The sequence below is a fragment of the Prosopis cineraria genome, unplaced genomic scaffold (genome assembly GCF_029017545.1).
Source record: "Prosopis cineraria cultivar Desert tree isolate PC_DT_omini unplaced genomic scaffold, ASM2901754v1 PC13, whole genome shotgun sequence".
In the NCBI taxonomy this organism is placed as follows: Eukaryota; Viridiplantae; Streptophyta; class Magnoliopsida; order Fabales; family Fabaceae; genus Prosopis; species Prosopis cineraria.
Genome location: NW_026555344.1, coordinates 39,868,364 through 39,895,841, shown reverse-complemented (window position 1 = coordinate 39,895,841; position 27,478 = coordinate 39,868,364). Strand labels below are relative to the sequence as shown.

The window sequence follows — 27,478 nt, the reverse complement described above, 5'->3', positions numbered from 1 at the left end:
AGCTCTCTTTTACAAAGTTCAACCCTAGTCTTTAGAGCCTCATTCCTTTTTTTTTTTTGGCTTTTTTCAATATAAAATTCTAAAAATATATACAATTCTAATAAAAGTTATTGCATATAAGATTAAGTTTAAGAAAATAAATTTAAATTAATTTACACCACAATAAATATAAAAAAATTAAACATTTAAGTTTAATATTCAACAGCAACATTAAAACTAACAGCAATAAAAATGAGACTTAACTAACATTATCAGTTAAATTTTAATAAATAAATAAGGGAGGGATGAATGAGTTTAAGGTTTTCATTTATTTTAGTTATATATTTAATCTTTTATTTTTTTAGATTATATTTTAAAAAATAATAATAAAAGGGCATAAAAAAAATCAGCCTTTTTGTTTTTGGACTAGCCGTCTAACCCTAGCTATTTTCAAACTAATGGACAACTCTAATTGGCATATCCCAAGAAATTAATAAACAAAATAAAAAAATCTTACCCCCACCAGGCTTCATGTAGTTCAAATATATCTATGCTTGCTCTTGTATTTTGTAATAATATTAAAATTTTGTTAAAAATTTCATTAAAAAATACATATGTATTATGCGTGCACGTCAAAAGGACCGCGTCTCTCCAGTGGCTGGTGAAGCTTATTAAGGCTGGTGACCCCACGATAACTTGCACTGCACTGCCCTCGTGTTCAGACTCCTGAGGCAGCAGGAATAATATGATGTGTCATCAGGTACCGAATCATCCCCGTATCGCCGCCCTGTCCTGACAAGCTTTTTTTTCCTTTTTACTTGCTCGCATTAGAGGTTTTCAAAAGTTTTCAAGATAACGAGGGGAATTTTGTTGGGAGCCTCTGGGATGGTATCATTGAACGAATCAAGCGTCGTCTCATTCAACGGAAGGGGAAACTACATTGGAGGAAGCAAGAGAATTTTGCCGCAGTCATCTGAAAGAGCTTGTAAAGGAGAAGAAAGACGGTGAGATGGCACTTATGGTGAGTCATGCGCTGTAGCTTACGCTACACTGGAGGGTATCCAGACTTAAGGTCCCATGATTCATTGACTTGTACGAGAGAGGAAGAACGTGATCCCACAGCTTTGCTTAATTGGCTCCACCGGACTTCAACAAAGTCCAAGTCAAGGTACGTACACGTACTCAATTAATTTAAACGATATTGACATATATCATAGAATACTACTGATAATGGCCAGTGTTTCGTTTCGTGCTTGTACAAATGAAAGAAGATGGTGGAAGGAGATGGACGTTGGAGAGAAGCTGAGGTTTGCGAGGGACATGCCGACAGAAACCTTCTGGGGAGTGGGCATGGCTTCCCAACCTGAGCTCTGGTATTTCAGGAGAGAGATGACCAAGATCACCTCCCTCATAACCATACTAGACGATATCTACGACGTTTACGGCACATACTGCAAGAACTCCAGCTCTTCACCCAAGTGGTCCACGGGTACGGCTGGTCAGCTTAATTAATCCATTGGTTACTATTAATTACACTATAGATTGATTTTGGTGTGCTGATATTCAAGATGGCGAATTATATGAAAATATGTTTGCTGGCGCTGTATAACTCTGAACGAGGTAGCTTTTGGCGCGCTCAAAAACAGTGGCCTCAACGTCATTCCTTATCTCAACAAAGCGGTGTGTAATTTAGGTGCATTTGTTTCATTGTGAATATATATATATATATATATATATAAAGAGCCACGGGCATGAAAGGGGATTATGCAATTGATGAAGTGTTGAGTGCAAACTAGCAGTGGGGTGATCAGTGCCAAGCGTACATGAAACAGGCAGAATGGTGTTACAAAGGGTACGAGCCAAGCTTGGAAGAATACATAGAAAACGCATGGATTTCAGTGGGAGGACCCGTGGCACTTGTTCAAGGTTACTTCTTGATTCTCCATGTTATTTCACTCCACGACTTTCGTCCTCTGCAACCATACCCAGATCTTATTCGCCTCTCCTCCACCATTGTCCGCAACTGCGCATATAGGGTGCCACTTGATTTCCTTTCTTTTTGAAGTTAAATTATCCTATGGGAATTGCATTCATGTATAATGTATTTATGCATGCATGCAATGCTTGAATAATGGAGAAGGGGGATGGCTCGAGAGCAAGTGAATGAGGCGACGTTCCAAAATCAATAAGATGCTACATGAGCTAGAGTGAAGCTTCAGAAGTGGAGGCATACGAGCACGTGCGGGGTTCGATGTACAGTGCAGGATTCTGCATTCCCCGCATGTTTCAGAGCCATCAACCTCGCCAGACTGGCCCACTATATGTACTAACACCAAGATGGCCATGCCCAAGATCCTCACACCAACCACCGTATCCTCTCGCTGCTCGCCCATCCTCTTCCTATTACTTGCATCTCAACTCTCAAGCAGGCCCTGACTTTAATTCACCGTGTCAAAAGCCCAGGCCTATGAAATGCCAGCTGACCCCTGTCTTCCTAGATCAGTTACGCGGCGTGTTGGTGTGTTTGTGTGTAACTGTGTGTTGCTTCTTCATTTTTCCTTGTATCCTTGTTGCCTGTTATTTTCTGTGTTGTTGGCCAAGCAGTTCTAGTTACACGGGCAGCTTGAGCATTTATTATAATGACATTTGATCTTTTTATTAAAAAAAAAAATTCAGGCACAACACCATCACCTCACTTATTCCTGCAAATACATACAGTATATATACTACAGCGCTCCCATCTTACAAGGCCCAATTGTTCGTCACACTACCCTATGCAATGGCAGTGAGAAGGTTGAGCAGAGACGAGAGACAACCTCCGCCGTCCATTTTTCCTACGCATAAAGATGTCCTTGGTCTCTAAAGTCTGCGATCAAAAGCACATCATTTTCTACTTTTTTTCTGAGCTGGTGACACTGTAGAGGGCGACTCATTATTAGCAATAGCAGCTGCTTTCTGCGTTTTTCCGGCTTTCTTGCTCTGATCTGTCTTTGCCCCACCCGCTACTTCCCTTACTTTCACTCCTCTTATCAACTGTTTTGGTTCCCACCAAAATCAAAATTCAGTCATTTCACAAGCTATACGGGAACTGCAATGCTCAGTAGCACATACACGTCATTTAGAGTCAAAAACTAAAAAAGAAGCTCTTACAAATTTGCCACACTTGACGTCTGAGTACAACACTATGAAGTCTCCCTCTTGGAGTCCGTTGGCTTTCACGAAATCTCCTGCAAATCATGTATACATATTATAGGTAAACCCCTTTTCACATGATTGAAGACAGAACAAAAATAAAAACAGTGCCGAAGTTGATAAACACACCAGTATTCTCGAGCAGATACATCCTGCTTTTGTTGTTTGGCCAGTATCTGAGACTCCAAAAATAAGAAAAATCCAAGATTAGTTTTGGTCCTACTTGTGAGAAAAGAACAAACCGAACAAGAAAATTTAGTTCGGGACATATACGTACCTATAGCGCATGTTCCAAACACGAGAGGTTCCAACGTCTTCCATTGCTATAGAAATGCCATCTCTTGCCTCTAATTCTGGCAAGTGGGCTTCAGCCTCTTTCTGAACATATTTAACGACAAAATCAACAATCAGAATAATTAACATTCTCATTTTGTCAACTTAATTATGATATTGTAAAAATGTATAACTAATTCAAATGAAGCAGATGATCGATTAATATATACTTTTGGCAACACAATTCTCCCCAAGCTACCAACGTCGCTTTGCTTCAACACCTTCTGAAGAAGGAACTTCAAGTTCTTCTCTGTCTTCAATCCCTATCAAATTAAAGCACCATATTTATTACCTCAATCAATTATATATCTTCAAGTCAGAATAAAAACCAGATAAAATACGGAGGAAAACGGAAGAAATTAAAAAAAAAAAATCAGCAAGCATAACTGCATCATTAATTTATACTCTCAATAATCTCTCAATAATGAAATCTTGAATCTGAAATGAGTTACTAATAATCATAAACTTATTTTATAATCTTAAGGCTCGAATTATGCAGGTTGACTCGCACCTGGCGCCTTTGATCTGTTGATGGGACTGTAGTTTGATAATTCTGTGTTTCCATGGCGGTCCGATCCAAAACCTGCGGGGTTTCAGCTGGAATGACTGGTCCCAGGGAAGCTGCCCCTCCAGCCAGTGACCCCCAGTAAACCCAATTCGCCGTATTTGCGGAAGCTCCGGTGCAATTATAATCACTTCCCAATCTTGCAATTGGCTCATTATTATCACGATTCTGTAGTTGGCCCTGGTGTGTCTGGTTCCTATGATGAGACAAATACCTTCTCTGCCTCGCCATCCTCTTCTTCCTTGCCTCTTTTGTCGCCGAGGGACCTAACCTCATCATCTTATCACCCGCCGCCACGCCATGAAAATAGTGATATGAATACTGATTGCCATAGCCGCCAAACCCCGCCTGTAAGGGTGGTGAACCAGCTTGGTGAAGATTATTGACCCCATACGACTGGTTGCAGTGGGGAGCAACCGTGAACTGGGAGGGAGGCCATGAATGAGCCGTTTCCATCATGTTATGTTCAGTACTAGCAGGTTGGTGAGAATTGATATTGTTCAATGCTCCATTTGAACAAGGGTCGCCCGGATACCCAATCGATTGATAAGAAGGTGGCGGCACGGCCACCATAGTGGCCGGATCTGTCGCATAAGGCTGCAGAGGAGAAACCCATTGACATGACTGGGGTATTCCAAATAAATTTGGGTTGGAATTAGAGCTAGGGTTTGTAGTGAGAAAATATGAAGGCGCACTATCATTAGTATTGATAATATTCTCCTTGGCACAGCGCCTTTTGTTTTGGAGATGGCTAGTTTGAACCCATTCAAGAATAAGCTTCAACAATTGCTTCATGGCTTCTTTTCCTCCTCCTAAACGCTTGGCAGCACACTCTATGGTTGATTTTTTGAGCTTTACGCTCCTCAAGTCATTCGCAGAGACGCTATCCTTGTTCGTCTTGAGCCACTCCAAGAACACGTCGCTCATTTCCCCATCCGGGTTTCCTCCCTTTCCTTGAATCTCTTCTTCACAGTCATTACCATTAGACAGCGCATGTTGATCTTGATCCTCTGGTTGCTGCTGCATCGTAATTACAAGTTGCTCCTGCCGCCGCTCTATCTGATTCTGGGGATATTCTTCTAACTGGCAATCATCATCTTGAAAAACCAATAACGGGTCGAAGAAATCGTTGATCTCTAGCATGTCCAGGCACGGAAAAGGCTCCTCCATCTCGCCATCACAATTGACCGGCGGGGGCATGAGCTCCCTGGAAGCGGTGGAGGACAAGGTTGCCAGTGGCAGCGGAGCCACCGCATCCTCCACCAGAAGATTATCCTCGGCATCGGACTTGAGAACTGCCCAAGACACGGCAGAGGCCGATGATGAGGTAGCAGTGGAGGATGAAGATGTGGTGGAGCACGTGGCGGTCCTGACTTGAAGTGTTGGAGTTGAGGAAGACGACGAAGAGGAAGACATGCATGGAAAATCTGGGAGAGGAGGTAAATCAGCATAGAACATGGATGCTTCGTTCACACCAAGAAGCTCGTCTTGCGCGTCTTGAAGCCAGATCTCACTTTCATCGTTAACATTCAAAGCATGTTCTTCCTCCATTGCTATATTACCACCTACAATTTTGCATGTTCAAAGGTTAACTGGAGGGGGAAAATGAGGGGTTTCATAGAGAGAAATTAAGGAAAAGGAGGAAAAAGGAAAAAAATTGGGTTTTGTTCATACTTTGCATGCATATCTCCCACTCGAAACGATTAAAATTCGTTGAAACCATTTGGACAATCATGCAGTATTGTAATGGGGTTTTCGGAAAGAGAAAGCAAAAGGAAAACCAAAACCGGGTGGTGTTTATTTTGTTCCAGTTTTACAAGCCTTGCATGCAGAGAGAGATCTCCCACTAGAAATTAAAGCCTCTGGAGTTGTGTTGGCCGCAGATGTGGTTTTAGAGAATAGGAGAGAGAAACTAGAAAGAAGAAAGAGGTTTGGACAGGGAGAGGAGCGAAGGATTATTTGTGTACGGATATGAGGTTAGTGAGGGACTTTCAGTACACTGTAACCAATTAAGGAAGCAGAAAAGATAAGAGCCCGCTTTTGCAATAACAGCAGATCCTAAGAAGAGAAGCAACATAGAGCATCTGATTAATTCTATCCACAAAGAGAGCATCAAAAAACTCGGATAACATAAACAATAAAAAACCAACCTCCCTTACCTTCAAAGAAAGCGACTCTCTCTCCCTTCAAACTCGAATCTTCTGAAAACTACTCCCTTTCTTTTTTCTTTCTTTGTTTTTTTTTTAGTTCTGTCATCATCGAACACTAATTTAAACAAAAAATCCTAATTGTACTAATTAGATCTTTAGAGAGGGACAGACATCACATTCAAATAACCAGAAATGGAAAGAAAAAACTTTCAGGCAGGCAATTAGAGAACCATCCGGGGAAGATGAAGAAGAAATGAATTAAAGGGAGAGAACAAGAGTTTCGAAAAACCAGCTAGCCAATCAAGGCCTTGATAGGCACATGCTTAAAAATTGGACTGTAACCGGGGCGGGGGGGAACCCACCGTGGTGAAGAGATCAAATGTTGTTTAATGTTTTCTGGGGATAAGTTCAAAGGGGTTGGGAGGTTTGGCTGAATAAAATACAAATCATGAAGTAAGAGAGAGGGAAAGGGGGTTGGTGAGGGAGGTTTTAGAGGGAGAAGAAGGCAGTTTCGAAGGGGGAATGGTGCCCATGGTTTCACAGAGAGAGAGAGAGAGAGACTCCGGATTTTGTGCCATGGCCATACGTTAGGGTCTGAATGGCGTACACAGACGGTGCGCCTCAGGGTGTGGTGAGAAAGTAATATTAGCAATGAGCGTTCATATTTCTGCTGGCAACTTTGATTCCAGTTCGATTCATCAGGAGGCAGATGGTCAACACATATGCGTTTCTTCCCTTGCCACCCAATAGAATCGCATGCCATAAGGCGCAAAGCCACTCCCTCCGCTCACATATTATGGATTTGAATCCCATCCCGTTACGGTGACAATTACTTCCTCCATCTTAAATTATAAAATATTTTTAAATAAAATTTTATATATCAATAAAACTTTTTACATACATTTTATAACCTTACTTTTTCAAAATAAAAAAATAAAATTTTAAAAATACTCTACATTTAATATTCCATTGAAAAAAAATATATATAGAAAGAGTAATTTTGAAAATAAAACCTTATTTTTATCAAAAATTTTTATATTTTAGGATGTTAAATCTTCCTTAAAAATATCTTATAATTTGAGATTGAGGGAGTACATTCATTGAGTGCCTATATGCCTGCAGCAAAATTCATGCTATCCATTAAATTAATAATTTGGAAGACCTTGTTGCAATTAAAATTAAGAAATATTAAATCTAAATTCATCCAAATCTCCCAAATAGTAGTAATTAATAAATGTCTAACATATTTTCCGCCTAAAATTCAGAATTTTTTAAATAGTATACGCCTATATCATTATTTTTACACCATATATATTATGATATTTTGCATCTATCTTTCTTATTATGATATATGAGTTTATATTATATACTCTCTACGTCTCAAATTATAGGGTATTTTTAAAAAAGTTTTTTTTGTCCCAAAATATAAGACACATTGAGTAGATTAAGGTTTCATTAAATACACCAATTCTAATATTATTCTTTCTTTTTCTATAATTAATTTTCATCTCTTCTCTTTTTAATATATTAAATAATAAATATTTTTGAAAGTTTATATTTTTTTGAAAAAATAAGATTGTTAAGTACATTTAATGAGGTTTATTGGTATATGAGATTTTGTCTAAAAGTATTTTATAATTTAAAACAAAATGAATATTCTTTATGAATGTATTGCTCCTTTCATCTCAAATTATAAGATACTTTTTAGGAGAGATTTGTTGTCTCAAAATATAAGACACTTTGAGAATATGAAGGTTTTATTAAATAAACCTATTCCAATACTACCCTTTATCTCTCTCTATTTAACACTAATTAAGTGTAGATTTAAGTTTATTAAATGAAGGATATTTTTGAAAGTTTATATTTTTATTTTGAAAAAATAAGATTGTTCAATGCATTTAATGAGGTTTATTGGTATGTAAAATTTTATCTAAAAGTGTCTTATAATTTGAGATGAAAGGAGTATTGTATTTTTTTCCCCTTCATATGCTTCTCAATGATAGAAAATGGAGGAAGATTTTATACCAACAATAAGCAAAGAATATGATAGTGTAGAAGAAGCACGAAAATTTTGAACTGTTTAAGAAAATTCTAAATTTTATGTTGAAAATAGGGTAGATATTCATTATGTGATGCTATCTAGGAGATTTGGATTTAGTGTTTCTTGATTTTAGTTGCAACAATATTTTCCAAACCCATAATTTAATAGACAGCATAAATTTTACCACATGGGTATAGGCACCCAATGCTTATAATTGCTATAAACACCTCATTGAAATCAAGAAGAGACAAGTAAGTTAATTATTAACTTGGTTTAAAAATATAATAAATTTTAAATTTTATTTTTATTTAAATGGAAAAAAATTAATTTATATTATATTGTCTCTCATGGTTAATAAGTTTGAATATAATCAATAATATTAAAAAATTATAATTAATACCTCATCAAGTACCTATATTGAAAATTAAAGAATTCTTTTAAAAAGTGTCCCCTAATAAAGACTTGAGGCAGTACGGAGTAGCAAGGTTTATATGCATTGCAATTTAATTTGCATTAGAAGGGATAATTTAAAGTGTGCTATTTTTACTCCTCCCTTCAATATAACTCCCTCCATTTTAAATTATAAAATATTTTTGGGAGAGATTTGGCATCCCAATATATATTTCTTTTGGTTTTATCTACAGAGAAGAAAGAGAAATTATTAATTTTGGTTCTTTTTATAAAGCGTTTACTATTTTTTATATTCATTTTTAACCATTTGCCCTTATTAAATGTTATGAAAAATTGTTAAAAATGATTCTTTGTAATTATAATATTGGGGATAAAGGTAAAAATTTTGAGACAAAGTTAACAAAATTTAAAGTTTTTAGTGATTCTAGTAAAATATATTAGTAGTGATTTATAAATACAACTAAAGGGAATAAGACACTTTGATAAAAAAAAAGTTTTATTAATGATATTTTTTTAATATTACTCTTCAAATATATTATCTCTTTTTAAAATTCTTTACAAATGAAGTTATTAAATGAAGGATATTTTTTAAATTTTAAATTTTTATTTTTAAAAAGTAAGGTTATAAAATAAATTTAATGATATTCATTAGTAGGTATAATTTTATCGAGAAGTGGTTTATAAATGAGTGGTTTATAAATGAGGACATAAGTAGTATAAGATTTTTTTTTTTTAAAGTAGCAATGTTAAAAAAAAAGATATTCCCTCTGTTTTAAATTATAAGACACTTTTAGATAAAATCTTACATATCAATAAAACTCATTAAGTACACTATAAAACCTTACTTTTTCAAGATAAAAATATAAACTTTTAAAAAATACCCTCCATTTAATACTCCATCAATAAAAAAATATTGAAGAGAGAGAATATATAAAAAGGGTAATATTAAAAAAGTATTATTAATGAAACTTTATTTTTATCAAAATGTTTTATATTTTGGCACGCTAAGTCTTTCCTAAAAGTGTCTTATTATTTGGACGGAGGAATAATTTAAGTTTTTATGCAATTAATAAGGTTTTAAAAAAAACACATTTAATTATGGATGTAATTAATGTAGTTTTATATTTGAAGCACCCTATTAAATAAAAATAAATATAGAAAAAATATGTAATTTTAAATAAAGTTTACTAACTCATGGGGACATGCAATTCGATTAAAAATAATTTATAATATTAAACGGAATAAATAATGTAAACATGATTACTTTTATAACTCTGATTCAAAAATGTTTCTTTTTGTTTCTTGTTAATACTTACTTCATGTTCGAGAATTATATATAAGAATTTTTTTCTGAAATATTTCTTTGGTTTTTATCATTAAAAAAATGTCTCATACTTCATTATCTTTATTAGAATATCGAAGAAATAGTTATTACATTTTCGTTTAATTGCTTCTCATAAAATCAGACTTGATTCCATCACATGCTAAAAATTAATTATAAGGGCATTTTAATTCAAATTTTTAAATTTCAAGCATAACTTATGCTTAACCAATTTTTTTAAATTGTATGAATTCACTAAAATTTGCTTACATTCAAATGCAAAGGGACCAAGTCTCATGTTCAAAAATATAAATCATTTTAGATTAAGGCATAATTAATAAAGTTTTCTAATTTTTGGTAGAAATAAGGTTTTTTAATTAAGGCAGCCCATTGAATAATTATACGCATTTTTTTACGAATAAGGAATAACCAACTTAACTTATTTTCTTAATATCCATGCATGAAATAACTAAATTATATAATTAGATTTTATACCCCAACCCCCTCTTGCTGCTCTAGGGCTATGCCAAAAATCGTGAAATTGACCCAAAGGATCACTTGCTGCCAGACCAAGCTGTCCAACCACATGCACTGGTTTGATCCTATAGAATAATAACAAGTAGGTGGGGGGAAAAAATTAAAGGCTATCAATCACCCAAGGAGTGCTAGAGGTGCAAGACGCACTCATACAGTCACATTGTCACTCTTGCAGCCCTTGTCCACCTCCCCCGTGCCCTCTCCTCACCTGTCCATTGTTAGAGGTAGGAACATGGAATAACTTGATCTATATGAATTGAGAAAAATGTGAGTTAAATGTGATTCAATTTATTTTTATATGAATTAAAAAAATTTCAATCTAAATTAATTCATTTTTATATAAGTTGAAAAAATCTCAATCCAAACCACTTCACAAAATTACAAAATTAAATTTGCAACATGAGGAAAATTGAAAAATAGTAACAAATAACACCTTCACGTGCCTTTTATTAAACACTAAAAAAATTATTTTAAAAATATCTTATAAATGAGACAGGAGTGTGCGTTACTAATTTTTAACTTGTTCATTTCTCTCTAGGCTTGTTTTTATTTAGTTTTGAATTTATTTTAAAATTAAAATTTTACTTGGTTCCTTAACCAAATAGGGAATGAGTAATAACTTTTAAAATATAAAAAAAATTAATCATTTGATCCCTATAATTTTAATTCAATCCTTGAATTTTAATTCATTATAACTCAATCTTTATAGTTTTAACTCAATTATAATTTAATTTTTAAACTTTATCTCTTATAGTTTAGTCTATATAATTTCAATCAGTTAAATATCAGTTTCTATATTTTAAAAAATAAAATTATAAAGATTGAAAATATTTTAAAAATTTAATATTTATAATATTTAAAGATTAAAATTATAATATTTTTAAATTTTAATATTGATAATATTAGTAATAAAATTATAAATATTAAAATAATTTTAAAATTTATTACTAATATTTTAAATTATTAAAAAATTTTAAAATATTTTTAGTCTTTATAATTTTATTTTTTAAAATATAGAGATCAATATTTAAGTTATTGAAACTATAAAAATTAAATTATAAGAAAAAAAATTTAAAGACTAAGTTACAGCCGAATTAAATTTGTAAGAATTGAATTATAATAAATTAAAATTTAGGGACTGAATTATAAGTAGATCAAAACAATAGGAATTAAAAGATTAATTTTTTTTCTAAAAACTTATATGAACATAAAAAATAATGAAAGGTAATATTTTTATCACATTGTGAATTGGAATTTGGATTAAATCAGTAAATTTTATTTTAAAATATGATAAAATTTTAAATGAAAAAATTTTGATGGCGTGGATCCAGAGTGATGGATTGGCCAATGTGGGCCGCTCGGATAGTAACGCCATGGCTTGGCAATCATTCCACAGTTCCAACCACCTGAACACAAATAAGCAGCCTAGCAGGAGAATACTGATGTGCATGCAGTGTCAGGTCAACGCGGTTGATCGTATTGAACTTGAGGCTGATTGAGTTGCGGAAATGAATCACATTTGCTCTGCTTTCAACGCATGGGCTTGGGCTTCATCACTCCAGTATGGCCCGTCATGGAGAATTAATTTTTGTAATTTTTAATTTTATGATTTCTTTAATTACCATTTGTGACTACAGACGCTTGTATCGTACATCTTGCTCTCCTGTTTGAAAAATAAATATATTTGTTGGCACAAATTAAATGGCAGAACCGTACCCCCAGTTTTTGGCAGAAATTAAATGGAGCGTACATTAATATCTAATAGCCTTCGCTTTAATTCAACTGCGTTGTAAATATAAGAAGGACAATGACATTGTTCACGTTGATTTGATTTTAAACTGAATCAAATCAATTAATTTACAAATTAAATTTTCAGCCTCTTCAGTTCTATGTATAGGTCAATGAAGCTTCCGTTTTAGAGCCAATTTGAGTAAAGCCACTAATTTCAACAAGTCCAACGAACTAGTTAGAACCTGCCAAACTTAAAAATAAATAATTTTTTAATATTCAGGCCAAGTTCATAAGAAATAATTTTTTAAAAAAATATATTAAATATAATAAATATTAATTAATTTTTTAATGTTTATATCATTTTATACTAAAATATTATATATTTGAGTGTATTATTATAGTTATTTTTTGAAAGAATTAAAAATATTTATATTTCATGTTTTTATTATTTTAATCAAAATAATATTTAAAATATATTTTAATATTAATTTTTATATTTTAAAAGCCAATTTTAAAAAAAATTGAGTCCTATGCATCATTTGTGTATCCAAAAAATATATTTATATTTTTATAAAATAAGTTAATTAAATCTAAAGTAAAAATAAATTTTGGGCATGTACAAATTTAAAGCTCTACTATTAGACAAACATAATAAATAAAATATTTTTGAATATTATTTGGTTATCATCTACATTAAATTTCATTAAAAATTAAAAATAAATTAGAATAAAAGCCCTTGTATGCAAGGGTTAAACAATATAAAAAGTTAAAAAAAATTTAAAAAATAGTATTATACTCATAATTATATGATTTTATTTTATATAATATAATGATGGCTATTTTTTAATATTCTTAAAAATAAAAAGTATAATTTACCCACAAATTACTGAAAATTTTAAACTAATTGAGATAATAATTTTAAATTAGTAGTTTAACTATGATTGAATTGAGATCAACTTGATTAGTTAAAAATATATTTTAATTAAAATGTATAAAATATTTATTTAGACCATGATAAGAGTATTATTTAAACAATTAAGACATTAATTTATAAGTAAAAAAACATTCATGAATAAATTATACATAATATAATAAAATAATAACAAAGCTACTTAAATAAAAAATTAATTATTTATTATTTATTATTTTATTTTTTTAAATTTAAAATAGTATTTTATGCTTAACATAATTATTTAAAAATTAAAATTATTCATAAAATAAAGAAAAAATATTTTAAGCAGTTTTGAGTATTTTGGCTGATCCAAATAAGCCGAAGGTGTTAGGGTCAAATTTAGTTATATGAGCTTTTTAGAAGGAATATAATACTTTAAGCCTAATTCAAATAAACTCAACTCAAATTAAACCCAACATAAATAAGCCTGCCCTGCTCAAATTACTAGCTCTAAATTTGAGTAGTTTTAAAATTATTTTTTCTTAAAAAAGGTTATAATTTTTAATGCAAATAATGAAATTTTTTATTCTTCAAATTTACTCACCAGTTATTTATTTGTTTTAAAATTTTAATCTTAGGAAAAATAATACTCGCATGCCTATGAAACTTTAATGATTTGATTAATAAAGATTAAACTTCAAGAATCAAATTGATAACTAAATTAAATTTGAGGAGTTTAAATTTTTATACTTTTTAATAAAGTATATTTGAATTTCAAAGAATGACAGTTAGGTTTGTAACCAAGTGAATTAAAAATAGTTAGATTTCAATTTTATTAATAAAATTGATTATAAACATCAATTCAAACAATTTACAAGTAAATTGAGAGTTATACTTGAAATTTAAATGCCTTATTTCAAAGACTAATCGTACACTTGATATTTACACTTCATTTTTTAGGGGGGGAAAATTTAGGAATCGTTGTTTCAAGACCTTATTATCGTTCTCCATTCCATGAAATAAAAAATTATGCATATTAATTAAAAAATAATAAATTGAGGAGAAGAAATATCGGTCACAGGCTAGTCAATTCTGAATGCATGAGGGAAATAGACCTGAAAGGGACATCCAAAGTCCGAAATGAGTGGTTGATCGCGCAAGCATCCATTTTCTTTCCATGCAAAAATAACACACACACAGATCTATATCTGCGTTTCAATCACGGACAGCTGTCTTAAGGGCAGGGTCTTCTCGATTTATTAGTTAAAGAAACAGTGAATTTGACAGCATCACAACATGAGTGCAACTTAATGTCATATTCTTTTTTTAATTTTTTATTAATATATTGAGGATCAGGACAAACATAATTCAGAGATCGCCATATAGTTTTTACTTTTTCCTTTTGCATGAACAACACGACAGCGCACTTTCTACTCTTTTTCTTATTAATTTTTCTGCACGAATATCATTTTTAAACAATTCATACCCAACAATCTTAACTGTTTTCAATCCAAATTAATCTTACGAGACATATTGCACTGAATTTATCCTAAAAATAATCGCTATCAAATTTTTAGAAATACTACGTATATACCACTAGTAGTCTTCTAAAATCTAGAAATATTTTATAAAGTTTGATAACAGTTTTAATCTTAGAAGCAATTACATATAGAATTTTTCCCATTTTTAAGTTAATCCTAAAGGCAGTCATCACATTTGAGGCCATTACGGAACACTTTGGATTTTACTCATGTATTTCCTTGTCTCTTTGGCCTGCCTCTGCCAAATTTGATATGACCTCACGAGAAGGAGTTTATGACTTTACGTTACGTTGCCAAAATATATATGCTTTAGGTTACACTTTAAATTGCCAAGTTATCCATATTATTTTATCTATGTTTCAGCTATGGTTTTTAATTTTTTTTTATGTAGGGCGCCAAACTTCATCATCTATGATTTTTTTTTAAAAAAAAATATGATAAATATTCTTCAAATAATTAATGTTACAGAACTTTTATATATTTACAAAGCAAGTAAATAATAATATATATGTTTATATGTTTATAAACCACGCGACTGTCGACGTAACATATTTTGGCTTATATTAAGTTTGATTTATTATGTACAGTGTTATATTGATTAACTGTATATGTACAAATGATTGTGGTCTGCAAATTATCATATTCTCAAATCTCAACATACAAAGATAACTTAATTGTGTGCTGTTATCTCTTCGTATATCTATATGTAATATTAACTTTGTAGGTTTTTGACATAACTAACACTGCATGATTCCATGCATATTTTTCTTTTTAAAAAAAAGTTGAAGGGAAATATTTTAATTCTATTAAATAGAAATTATACTTAAAATATAGGATGGGTGAAAGTGAAAGTGTACATTTTTTTTCCTTGTTACTGGTTTATTTATTCACATCTGATTGAGGACATCAGATCAAAACAAATTAATAAAGATCGACAAAACCAAAGCTGTGATCTCAGATCTGACTCAAAGAGACTGACCGTATTCATAGCCACAACTCTGCAGCAATGACTGGTTTGTGAAAATATGAGTCAGTTAATTCCACTTAACTTCTTTTAATTTATTTCACAACTTGGATTATGATTGATTAATTCAACCACGTGCATGCTTATACTGGGAATAAAGAACTTTATTCCAAATTATTAATGTTCATATTTATATGAGATGCACTGTTACTTTTTCTGCATTTATATGCAGGTGCTTCTGTTTTTATTTCGGCCGGGAATCTTTCATTCTTTACTTGCTTAGAGAATATTTATAAGCCAGTGTATAACTTGCACTATTATTAAGATTTAAATTAAAAAAAATTATTTGAAACAACAGTTAAATAACTCACGATCACGATATCATCAGATTGAAGAAAGATGGGAAATAATAGAGGTGTGGGGTCCATGAAAATAAAATGCAAAAACAAGGCCCATACGATAATCCAGCGAGACAATGAAAGTTTAGCAAATAGGATAATTTAGCGTTTTGCATTGACATAAAAAGATAAAAATAAAAGAGGCTTCATCCTCCATTGGATGCCGCATATGGTCTCTCCAAAAAGAGAATAAATGAGACCGACATGCTCTCTTTGGTCAATAATTTCTCCCTTTTTCTCCACGCACCGATCTCTGTTTCTTTATCTTCATTTATACCATACTCACTTATGTTTATATATAATTTAATTATTACATAATTATTTTAATTCATGCGGTAATAATTTCTTTTCTCTCTTTCATTTTTTTGCATTACTATTTCTTTCATTGCTTTCTAATCTTTCTTTTAATTTGTATCACATTTGCTCTTGAATTTAGGATGACGGTTACAAGGAGATAATAATGTATCCTATTGGTCTGTTGTATAAAGTATTTTATGTACGAATTAGATTGATTATCTAATTCTAAACTAAAGTAATATTTGTGATAGGATTTAAATTTTCTGAAATTGAGATGTGTAAATTTTTTTAAAGTTTATTTTTTGAAGAAAGAAAAAACTTGTATCTTTTATATAAAATAATAATAATAAAATGCTAAAAATAGAAAAATTTCATAGAAACTGAGGAATCTTAATTTTAGAGGATTTTAATCTTTTGATAAAGAAAAAAATTACAGCTCTGAATTCCCATCAGATGTGGGTCCCCCAGCCTGCGTTGCAACTTGCAAGTAGGCCCGCGCATGTTCCCCAATATTTTTATTTCATGAAGGAAAAAAATGAAATTCAGTCAAGACCAAAAAGCAAGGGATATTTCAATTAAAGGTCATAGATAAGATTAAATTATTAGTGAATTTTAAAAAAGTTTGAAACTTCAATTGAGTCCCAGGAGACTGACATGAAATAATTTTAATAGTAAAAAAATTAAAGTATCATTTACTTATTATTCAAAATTATTAATTATTAATTTTTTTAATTCACTTATTAATTTACTATGAGTTGTAAATTATATAAATTAATATGTAAATAATTATATGAGACTTGATATTTGTTGTTCAATCATAAACATACAGCAATATTAATTGTTAAATTGTTAACTTTACTTATTAATTTACTAACATTAATTATAGATTATTGACAAGTATTATAATTTAAAATTGATTTTAGTAAATTAAAAAGTAAAGTTAGCAAATAAAACAATTAATATTTCTATTTGTCTGACAAACAGATAAAATTTATAACTTATATTGGCAAATTAATAAGTGAAACAAGAAAATTAATAATTAATGATTTTGTATAATAAGTGAATGATACTTTGATCTTTTTACCATTGAAATTACTTCCATTTCAGCCCTCTAGACTAAACTAAAGTTTTAAAATTTTTTGGGACCCACTAATAATTAAGTCCCACCCATGGTCCTTAATTGAAATTCCCCCTCATGGGAAAATATTTTTAATTTTTTGTAAGAAGATAAAAATTAGCTTGTTATGAAGAAGAAATTAAATAAGAAAAGGATTATATGCACGTTTGTAAATTAAAATGATAGATTCAGGGATTATATGGATGTTAAAATATATATGTACAAGCTGGGGGTGGGGAAGGTGGGGAAATGTGAGAATGGGGAGGGAGATATGGGAAAATGATTGAGAGCATGTGGAACAACGTGAAGACTACTGGGAATCTCACTCTCTCTTTTGCTTCTCTCTTCATCTCACAGCCCAAACTTAGAAAGAGGAAGAAAGAGTTATGTTTATTAAAGTGAAAGCTGCTCCACACAAGTTGAGGGAAAATAGATCATATATATACCCTGATTCCTCCATAATGTGTGGTGTATCTGATCTACAAATTAAATATCTTAACTCCATCAACTGGTGCGACTAATATCATGGTCACTCAATCTAGGCATGTCATGAAGGGCGGATATGAACAAGGTTGAAAATGATGGATGTTTTTTTGTGGGTTTTTAATAAAAATGAGTGCACATATATGTGTGCTGCTTTATTCCCTAACACCCTCCTCGGTTCTTTCAAACAAGATTCCTTTCTTTCCAACAACACCAATCCCATTTTCAAATCTCATGTTTGGTGGATCCAGGAAGTTTCTAACCGAGTTTCCCACATGCAGCCGCAGCCACCATGTCCCTAAATACGCAACTATTACTTCTTCTTCTTCTTCTTCTTCTTTTTGAACGCAACTATTACTTTAATTTACTTTATTCATCCATTCTTTATAATTAACTGGTAGCATGGGATCCATACTCAAGAATCCTATCAATGATACATGGTCCATGACGCGCCCGGGCGCGTGACAATCTCCGAAATGCTCTCTCTCCTCAGACACTCACACATGCACAAACATTCCTTGAGGTTAAATTAATGGCGGTGGTAACAAATCAGTAATTGGAATCGATTTCAAAACACTTTATTTCTAGCAACTGTATAATTAATTAAGCTGTACGTCGTGGCTGTTGAGTGAGTAGGTCATGGCAGTGGTATCTTTGTCGGTTTCAGGAAGCGAGATGAAGGAAAGTATTCAATTTGATTGCTGAAAGTACAGCCCATGACCATGACCATGACCAAGACCAAGGCCCTGCAATACGGGGAGGATATCGAGGAAGATGCTGATGTCCAAGTTACTATGATGTTTTGGGTTTCATTTTGTCGTCTTTTCATGCTCTTTCTCTTTCTCCTCCCTCAACTCATTCCTCTCCCCAATGCCTCCAATCCATATTAGGCAAAAAGCTTTCATTTGTGTGTCTATATAGTCCTGCTCCCTCATAATATTATCAGTCACTCCATTCCCTATATATTTATTATTACAAATCATTGATCTCTCTCTCTCTCTCTCTCACACACACACAAGGGACAAACTTGCCTCTCTCGTGCAAAAACGATAATTCTTCAATGATTTTAACAATTGATCATTAATAAATTTTCAACGGGTACTTGGAAGTCACCTGACCCAAGATGGATATGCATGCATCTGTCGCCTTATCTATACATATTCACTCATAATCAAATTTCATTATAAAATTACCAAGCTTAGCTTGCTTTTGTATTATCTCCATCCATATTGAGATTGTCTATTACATCTTTATTTATTTATGTGTGTGTTTAATATGCATTTAGGCATATATGAATTGCACATTACCTTCATTTTATATAGAATGTGTTTTTAATTGAATCTCACATAATAATAAAAAATTATTATTTAGTTAGAATCACATAAAATCACAATAATTTTTTAATTTTACTCTTAATAATATTACAATTAATATCATGATGATAGTAAATAAAGTATACAATTAATATATATTTTTTAAGGCAAAAACAAAGTTGATTAATTATTAAATAAAGTACACAATTAATATATCTTTTCTTTTTAAGACAAAAAACAAAATTGTTTAATTATTATTTAAAAATTAAAAATATTATTGTATCTCTTATATTTTAAGGAATAAAATAATCTTTTAAAAAATGTTCTCTCAATTGTAAGTTACAATCTATAAGGTTCATTTGATTACATTTATGAATCACAGTGTTTTTTTAAGATAATATTTAAAATATATTTTTAAAATTATTTTTTATAAAAGAAAAAAATAGCATAACATTATTTTTTTAAATTTATTATATAAAAAATATTTAAAATTTTATATATTTTTATTCTTTATATTATTTTTATGTTAATATTAATAAAATTGATAAAGATAATTTATAAAAATACACCGCAGCAGTATATTATAAACGAGGATAGTGGGAATAATTGGCAAGGATTCCTCGAACTGCTACAAATTTCTCCGTACTTCTAACCTACCTAGGTTTGACTGCGCATCGGCGCATGGAATGAACCATCACAATCATCGTTTTTTGACAAAAACAAAGGCAGTTTCAATCTTGAGACGCGAAATTAATTGCAAATTATTATAATGAACAAATGGGAAAGTACCGGGTTTGGATTTTACATTTTCTATACAAATATACTTCCACCGATATTTTTTATATCAGATGCCTCTATTAATTAATAATTTTATTAGAATAAAAAAATAATTAAGTTATTAATTTTATTTTAAAATGAAATAAATTTAGGATTTTGCCCTTATTTCAGTAAAAAAAATTTAAATTTGTATTATATTTTTCCTATAATTAATGACTTTATATAGGAGTAATATTGAAAAAAATTAATTAATTAATTAATACTAAATAAAGACTGTCCAACTCTTTTAAAAATATTTCATTCTGAAAACTGGAAGGAGTAGTAGTACGATCTTTTGTTTTATACCTAGAACCTTTTGATGTGGTCGTTAGAGTTCCAACTCAGGCCACTTCATATCATGTAAATCAGCTTGCATTCAAGGCTAGTAAGTCACTAATTTATAATTTTTTAAGGTTTTGTACTATAATTCACTTAAAATTTGTGAATAAATAATTTTCAACATATTTTATCTAACTAAACCTTAAAATTTATTAGCTTTATATTAAAATTTAATAAATTTTTAATTTTATCCCTATTAAATGTAAATACTTTAATAATGCATTATTTTAATTTCTCTAATTGATCAACATTTAATAGAACATGATAAAAATTTAATAACATGACTTATAAATAAAATAAAAAAAATTATCTCATTACCTTTATATAAATAGGACAAGAGAGAATGTTTGATAACTTAAAGATGAAACACATCGTCATTTAGAAATAACTTTCATCTAAAGGCATAATGCTACCAGCTGATAAAGCTATCGTTATTAGAGTTATGCCTTCGATAAAGGTGGTTTTAATAAAATAACGCTTAAATTATTTGTGTAAATCTTTTTGCAGAAAAATATTAAACAACTTAATCACATATTATCTATCATCAAGGAGACTGCGCGCCCTATGTCTGTGGTTATTAGCTAGATCAACTTAATTTCTGAAGGGAAAGAAATAATTAATTAAACAGGAAATCAAATTTTTGAAGGAACAAAATCACACCTTTTTCCAACAATACGCTTAAAATACATGAGGAATGTATATACAACAAGAAAGACTACATATTTTTTGGAATTGAAATTCTAGAAACCATAAAAGATTAAGTTAACGGTGCTCAATTTGGCTGTCATCATAAGTCCAATGACCAGACCAGTAATGATAATTGATTATGACATGCACCCGAAAAAACTTTACATGCATGCACTAAAATTAATAAATTATATATTAACATATAATTTTCTCATTAGTTGATCGAGATGGCGCTGGCTAATTACTATTGCAGGAAATTACCTACCAAATTATATATAAAACCATTCCACAAAAATACAATAGTTCCCAACATATGTAGAGAGAAGAACCTGTTCATTTGAGATTTGGGTGACCATTGAACATCGCCAGAATATTTTAGCTGCTGCGGATGAAAATAATTCATTCTGCTGGTGAACTACTCATAAATTCACTCTATTGTACATTAACATCCTCATAACAACGTAACACTACTTAACACTAGTTAAAGCGGAAAAAAAGGTTAAATGAAGAATAACTAATTAACACATATCCAGCGTTTTCATAAGATCTTAATTAGAGAAACCAAGTACTCACATCAACTATCCTCAGCAGCTCTTCTCTCCATGTTGACAAGTTGAGGAGTGCTAAGAAGTTTAATTTGTGAAGTTGAAGCCAGACTAACAAAAGAACCAGAAGCTTCATAAAGGAACAGAGATTTCTCTTTGATTATATTTTTTCCTGTGGTGGATTGTTGCTAGTAGTGGAAGAAGAGCTAAACCCAGAAAGATCAGTCCAATTAGGAGCGGCAGTATTAGAATTACCGGCTGTAGTATTCCAATACTGCTCATGATCTGTCGAATTATTATTTATCCCCAAGAAGTGCCTTGACAAATTTAGTTCCCGGTGATTATGGTCTTCCATTTTCACTGAAGCTAGTTGAGTTATCACCCCAGTTGAAACCTTTGGCCGGGGTTGATGACTTGCGCCGCCACCATATCTGGGCACTGCAGCTCCACTTTCAAATTGGTACAATTCAGGCGAGGCTCCCAAGCCAGCTAAGAAGGGAAACTGTTGTGCTTGTGGCAGCCGCCACTGCTCTAAACCGGCGGCGGCGGATAAGATCGAGCTGCTGCTGCTACTTGCTCCTCCCGGAAAAGCGGTTCCGATATGGAAACTTAAGTCACCCACTCCTCCCACTGGACCTGAAATTGCGCTGTAATTACTCAAACCATAGTTCAATCCCATATCTCCGGATCCAAACTCAGTTAGTTGATGCAAAGGAGCCGTGAACCTCAGAGGCGGAACCTGAGACGAAAGGCCTACTATATCAGCAGCAGAAGCACTGTTAGAAGATACTGAATTGGTTGAACTAGCACTGGCCGTCTGGGGATCGGAGCTCGCCGGTGGTGACTTTGAGCCGCTGCTTTTGCTTCTCTTGTTCCTTCGGCATCCCCCACCGACCGGCACATTTCGCAACGCCCCACCTCGGGTCCAGTACCTTCTACATGTCTTGCAGAAGTGGCGAGGCTGAGAGAGGCTATAGTTGTTGAAGTAGCAAAACTTGGTGTTGGTGGATTCGCACCGAGGGCACTTCATCGCCGCCTCCGGCATCGGTATGTTGGCCATCCGAGCCCTATCAGCCATGGAACCAGGCCTGATGGAGACGGAACCGCCGGCCCCATGAGACCGTGTAGGAGGCGGAGGCGGAGGAGGAAGAAGCTGAGAACTCGGACCACCGCCAGTTCCAATCTGACGATCAGGTTGCTGCCATGACATGGAAGAGGAAGGAGAAGAAAAATTAGTAATGAGAGAGAAAGATTTAACATCTGGGTATATTCAGGAAGCAGGGAATGGGGGCATCAGTAATAAGCAAAAGTGAGAAGAATATTGTCTTTGGAATGATCGCTTTTGGAGAAACAAAGCAAGAGGAGAGAATTGAGGGGGAAACAGTAAAAGTATACCTGTTGTTGCCAGTTGGCCGGATCAAGATAAGGATACATGGAAGAAAAAACCATGGCTCACTCGATCTCGGTGGCTTGCTTTTGTAAAGATAGAGAAGAGGAGAGAATCACAGGAACTAGAGTATTAGAGAGAGAGAGAGAGAGAGAGGAGAAGCAAAAATAAAGGAGGAGGTTTGAAAGAATTTATAAAATATGAATTGCGTGGGATTGCTTTTTAGGGTTGGGAGAAGGGGAGATGTTTCTTAACCCAGAAGCTTCAGTTGGATGGCCTCATGAAGAAATGACATGAAAGGGGAAGCGCATATAAGGAATAAAAAGAGAGTGAAGAATGCTGAAGAAGTTCAAACAGTGTCCGCGCCAAATGAATCTTTTTGGTGGTGCGGCCTCCTCTTCCCTTCCCCGCCCATGTCTTCCCGCTGCTTTTCCCTTCCTCTCTATTATGTCTTGTCCTAATTATAAGGTAATTAGAGATTTTTTTGGCTCTTATTTATAGGTTATATCATTACAATTTTATTACAAATTTTTCATATATCCTCCATTAAATTTTGAAGACAGAAAGTATATTATTAAAATATGTATATTGAATTTTTAGACAAAGTTAATGAATTTTAAAATTTTATTTGATTATGATAAAATATATAAGAAGTGATTTATAAATATGATTAAATGAATATATATAGTCTCTGATGCCAATGTTATAAGACATTTTTAAATATTTTATCAAAAGTAAATAGATATGGTTAACTCATCAATTTTGTCTAGAAATGAAATAAATTTATGATTTAATTTATATAAATAAAAAATTTTAAATTTACATTGCATTATCTCTCATACACTACTACAAAAATAACCCTACAAGAATGTTTACTTTTTGCTTAAAGCGCTCTCATCTAGTAGACTGCAGGAGTGCTTTATAAAAGCGCTCCCGTATAAGATTGAGAGACAGCATCCAAATATATGACTGTATGAAAATACGGGAGAGCTCTTTAATTGAATGCTCCTACAGGTCTCCACATACTGGAGCCCTCTTCTATGGAGCGCTCCCTTATATTTGCATACGAGAGCACTCTCGTATGCTCCTTTTTTTAGAAGCACTCTTCTCTTGAGCGCTCCTGTATGTATATTTTTTTATGATTTAAATTTTTTAAAATTTTCTCTTTTGTATCTCTTAAAAATATCTAATCCTAATATCAAAAATCAATTCAAAAACAATATTATTAAACATAAAAATTTACATAAAATAAAAGAACTTGAAAATAAAACAACTACTTTAATTTCCTAACTTGTCTAATCTCTAGCTTGTCTAATAAATGAAATCATTGGTATTTTTCTTTAAGAGTTAGTTACCTATCACAAACAAACCAATTATATATTCTAACCACTCTTCAATTAAATCTTCTATTTGCTTCATGATAAAATGTAAAATTCTTGCTCCTGCAAAATGCTACATGAGAAATAAAAGCAACATATAAGTAATTAACATTATATTAATTAAAATTTAAAACACTTGGCTTACATTCTTAGGAATAATCAACTCTTGTTTTGTGATTATTTCTCTTATGAACTTCATCACATAGTATTCACCCTTCCAACCTTGTATTTGTGTAGGTATCTATAAAATAATAAAAAATATCATTATCCAAATATGATAGCAACAAATTTTAACTTAATTGCTAACACTTCGGGAATAAAATTGTATATATAATTCTAATTTCCTAGCAAAAATTTGGCAAACTCTCCCCTATAAATTGGACATTTTAGAATTTTTTAAAATTCTACATCAATTCAAAACAACATATTTAGAATAATAAACTTAAAATATCAATCAAACAATCATTTAGATGCACAACTTGTTTAATTAAGCAAATAATACAAACTTTTATTCTTTTCTATCAATAAAACTCAACATAATAGGGCTTTTCAATATTTAAAGGGAGACCTTTGCCACCTTAGTAACATGCTACAATCCTATAAAAATTAAGCATAACAGTTAGACATTCTTACTCTAAGACGATCAATATCTTGCATCTCATTATCATGTTCAAATGCTGAGTAGCTCACACTATCTCTTCAATCACTAGTGTTATTCCTCGTCTCCCCATGCTTGGTCCAACAAGTAAAAGTTAAATCAATCCTATTACAAATCAAATAATCTTTCAATTCTATTGATCTTACTCTTCTTCCATAGTAAAATTTTAAGCAAGAACATATGACTTCACAGGGGTTTTGATCACGACAAAAAGTAAACTCAATGAACTTATCCATACCATCCCAATATTATTTAGACATTCGATTAACTGACATCCACTTACGTTCCATATCACTAATGTAGTCATAGAAATTCAAGAAACAAAAACTTAAAAAAATTTTCTAAAAAAAAATTGGCAAAGTCCCTCTTAAAAATGAAACATTCCAAATAATCAAATCCAATACTACAATATATCAATTCATACAGATAAAAATTTTATAGCTTAATGTAACTAAAATCCATCAAACAATATTGTAATTTACCTTTAGTGTATCTATTAGCTAGATTATTATAGTGTTTTACATATTAAAAAATTTCACAAATACAACAAAAAAAAAATTAATAAGCAAGAGTTCCCTCTCAAATTTCAACATACCATACTTTAATAATAACTACATTCAATTTCAAAATCAACTTAAACTAAAATGAGAGCACTATAATATTATAGCAAAATTAACCAAGATCATAAATTACTATTATCGGATTTATATTATTATCACAGCAATATTTTGATTGAACTACGTGGTTCAGAATTAGTCTCATCTAAGTGTGCAAGTGTGGTTCTTTAGTCTAGAAATTCTAAAGACAACAATTTCAAATTGAAGATCAAGTAACGTGAGACTAAAGTCACAAAAAAATTAACTATGAATAGAATTTATTTATATATTATCAATATCAATCATAAATTATTATTATATATTATTAAGAAAACCTTGAGTATAGCGACATGCAACGGCAGCATCAAGAGTCCTTCAGCAACTTCCATGGCGATGTGCGACGACCTGTGTCCTTCAGTTAGATTATGCAGTGACGGAGGGTGGAGTTTTCCAGGTGATGTGCGGCAGCAGGGCAGAACAGATCGACGGTGCTGAGAGAAGAGATTGAAACAGATCGACGGTGGATCTATTAGTGATTGGGCGGCGATGGAGACTTTGAGACTTGCAGCAGCGTTGTTCCAATTTAGCGACGGCGACGGCATGGGGGAATCTCATGCTGCATCGTTCAAGGTCGCTGAGAGGGAGAGAGAGGAGAGCAAAGAAAATGAAAATTGGCCTAGTGTCGCACGAAGGGAAATAAAAATAAAATAATAAATTAATGTTAAATTTTTTTAATTTTTTTATTGACCTTTAAGAGCGCTTTTACGGGTCATCATTTTGAAGTACTCTTTTTTAAAATGCTTTTAAATTGTGTGATTCTTTTTTTAATTATTTTTCTTTTCGAAGCACTCATTGAAGGAATGCTCCAACAGGTGTTATATTTAAGAGCGCTCTTTCATCAACACTCCTATATGCTCAAGGCTTTTGAAGCGCTATTTTTAAGAGCACTCCAAAAGTTTGTATTTTTTTTTTTAAATAAGCTCTTATGAAGTGCTCAATATGTGAATGCTCTTGAAGAATTAAGGTTTTTGGAGCCCTCTCATAAAGAGCGTTCCTAAAAGATTGTATTTTTTTTAATTTTTTCATCTGATATTTTGGAGTGCTCATTTATTGAGCACTCCTAAAAACCTATATTACATGAGTGCTTTAAAAGAAAGCACTTATGTAGGTTCTATCTCTATATTTAGTAGTGCTTTTTTCGTAAGTGCTCTAAAAGATAATTTTTGTAGTAATGATAATTATTAACTTTAAATAGGATTAATATTAGAAAAAATTAATACCTATCAAGTGACTAATAATAATTAGGGATAAAGTATATTTTTTCCCATATACTTTTCTTCGAGAACTGCTAGGCACCTTATACTAATAAGCCATTTTTTATAGGGGCGAAAATCTCCCTCCGTTAGTAATCCATTAACAAAAAGAGATTTTTGCTCATATGAAAAATGGGTCAAGGGAAAAATACCTCCCTTAATAGTATAGGGTGCTCAATGCTCTTCAAGGGAAAGTACAAGGAAACATGTATAAACCCTCTAAAATATACAAATGACAATAAGATCTCGCAAAACGTCATAATTCTTCTCAAGTCACTAGGGATCTTTCAGACATTAATACTTTTTTTGTGAAATAACTAATACCCTCAATTAAAAATAAAAAAATAAATATTAATAATTACTTTTCTTCTGACAATAATTAGAATGAAATAAACAATTACAAATTTCCTTGTGTAAATTTTTTATTCATTAAAGTCCAAGCATTGTAAATATTCATGACTATTTTAATTTAAATAATGACTACTTATCTTCT

General features: G+C 31.8%; 2 protein-coding genes and 1 pseudogene across 2 annotated transcripts; 1 reads left to right on the top strand and 2 right to left on the bottom strand.

Moving 5' to 3' along the window:
- Window positions 1-600: 600 nt before the first annotated feature.
- On the top strand, window positions 601-15,940 carry LOC129290110 (terpene synthase 10-like; annotated as a pseudogene).
- On the bottom strand, window positions 2,720-5,620 carry LOC129290247 (B3 domain-containing transcription factor ABI3). The gene is made up of 6 exons (XM_054926969.1): window positions 4,016-5,620; window positions 3,675-3,767; window positions 3,449-3,549; window positions 3,301-3,347; window positions 3,130-3,206; window positions 2,720-3,012 (listed from the first exon to the last, which is right to left on the bottom strand). Exons 1-6 carry the CDS (start codon window positions 5,618-5,620, stop codon window positions 2,863-2,865), a joined length of 2,073 nt encoding a protein of 690 aa, XP_054782944.1. The 3' UTR covers window positions 2,720-2,862.
- A 5,556-nt stretch (window positions 15,941-21,496) lies between the features above and the next one.
- On the bottom strand, window positions 21,497-23,540 carry LOC129291523 (dof zinc finger protein DOF5.1-like). The gene is made up of 2 exons (XM_054928927.1): window positions 23,048-23,540; window positions 21,497-22,850 (listed from the first exon to the last, which is right to left on the bottom strand). The coding sequence occupies exons 1-2, from the start codon at window positions 23,099-23,101 to the stop codon at window positions 21,813-21,815; spliced, it is 1,092 nt and encodes a 363-aa protein (XP_054784902.1). The 5' UTR covers window positions 23,102-23,540; the 3' UTR covers window positions 21,497-21,812.
- Window positions 23,541-27,478: the final 3,938 nt, after the last annotated feature.

Excerpts from the sequence above, each read along its gene's own strand:
- LOC129290247 (XM_054926969.1), bottom strand. The coding sequence starts at position 5,620 with ATGGAGGAAGAACATGCTTTGAATGTTAACGATGAAAGTGAGATCTGG. Across the intron at positions 3,550-3,674 it reads GGAGAATTGTGTTGCCAAAA|AAAGAGGCTGAAGCCCACTT; the intron begins GTATATATTAAT and ends AAATATGTTCAG. Across the intron at positions 3,348-3,448 it reads GTTTGGAACATGCGCTATAG|ATACTGGCCAAACAACAAAA; the intron begins GTACGTATATGT and ends TTGGAGTCTCAG.
- LOC129291523 (XM_054928927.1), bottom strand. The coding sequence starts at position 23,101 with ATGGTTTTTTCTTCCATGTATCCTTATCTTGATCCGGCCAACTGGCAA. Across the intron at positions 22,851-23,047 it reads CGGCCAACTGGCAACAACAG|CAACCTGATCGTCAGATTGG; the intron begins GTATACTTTTAC and ends ATGTCATGGCAG.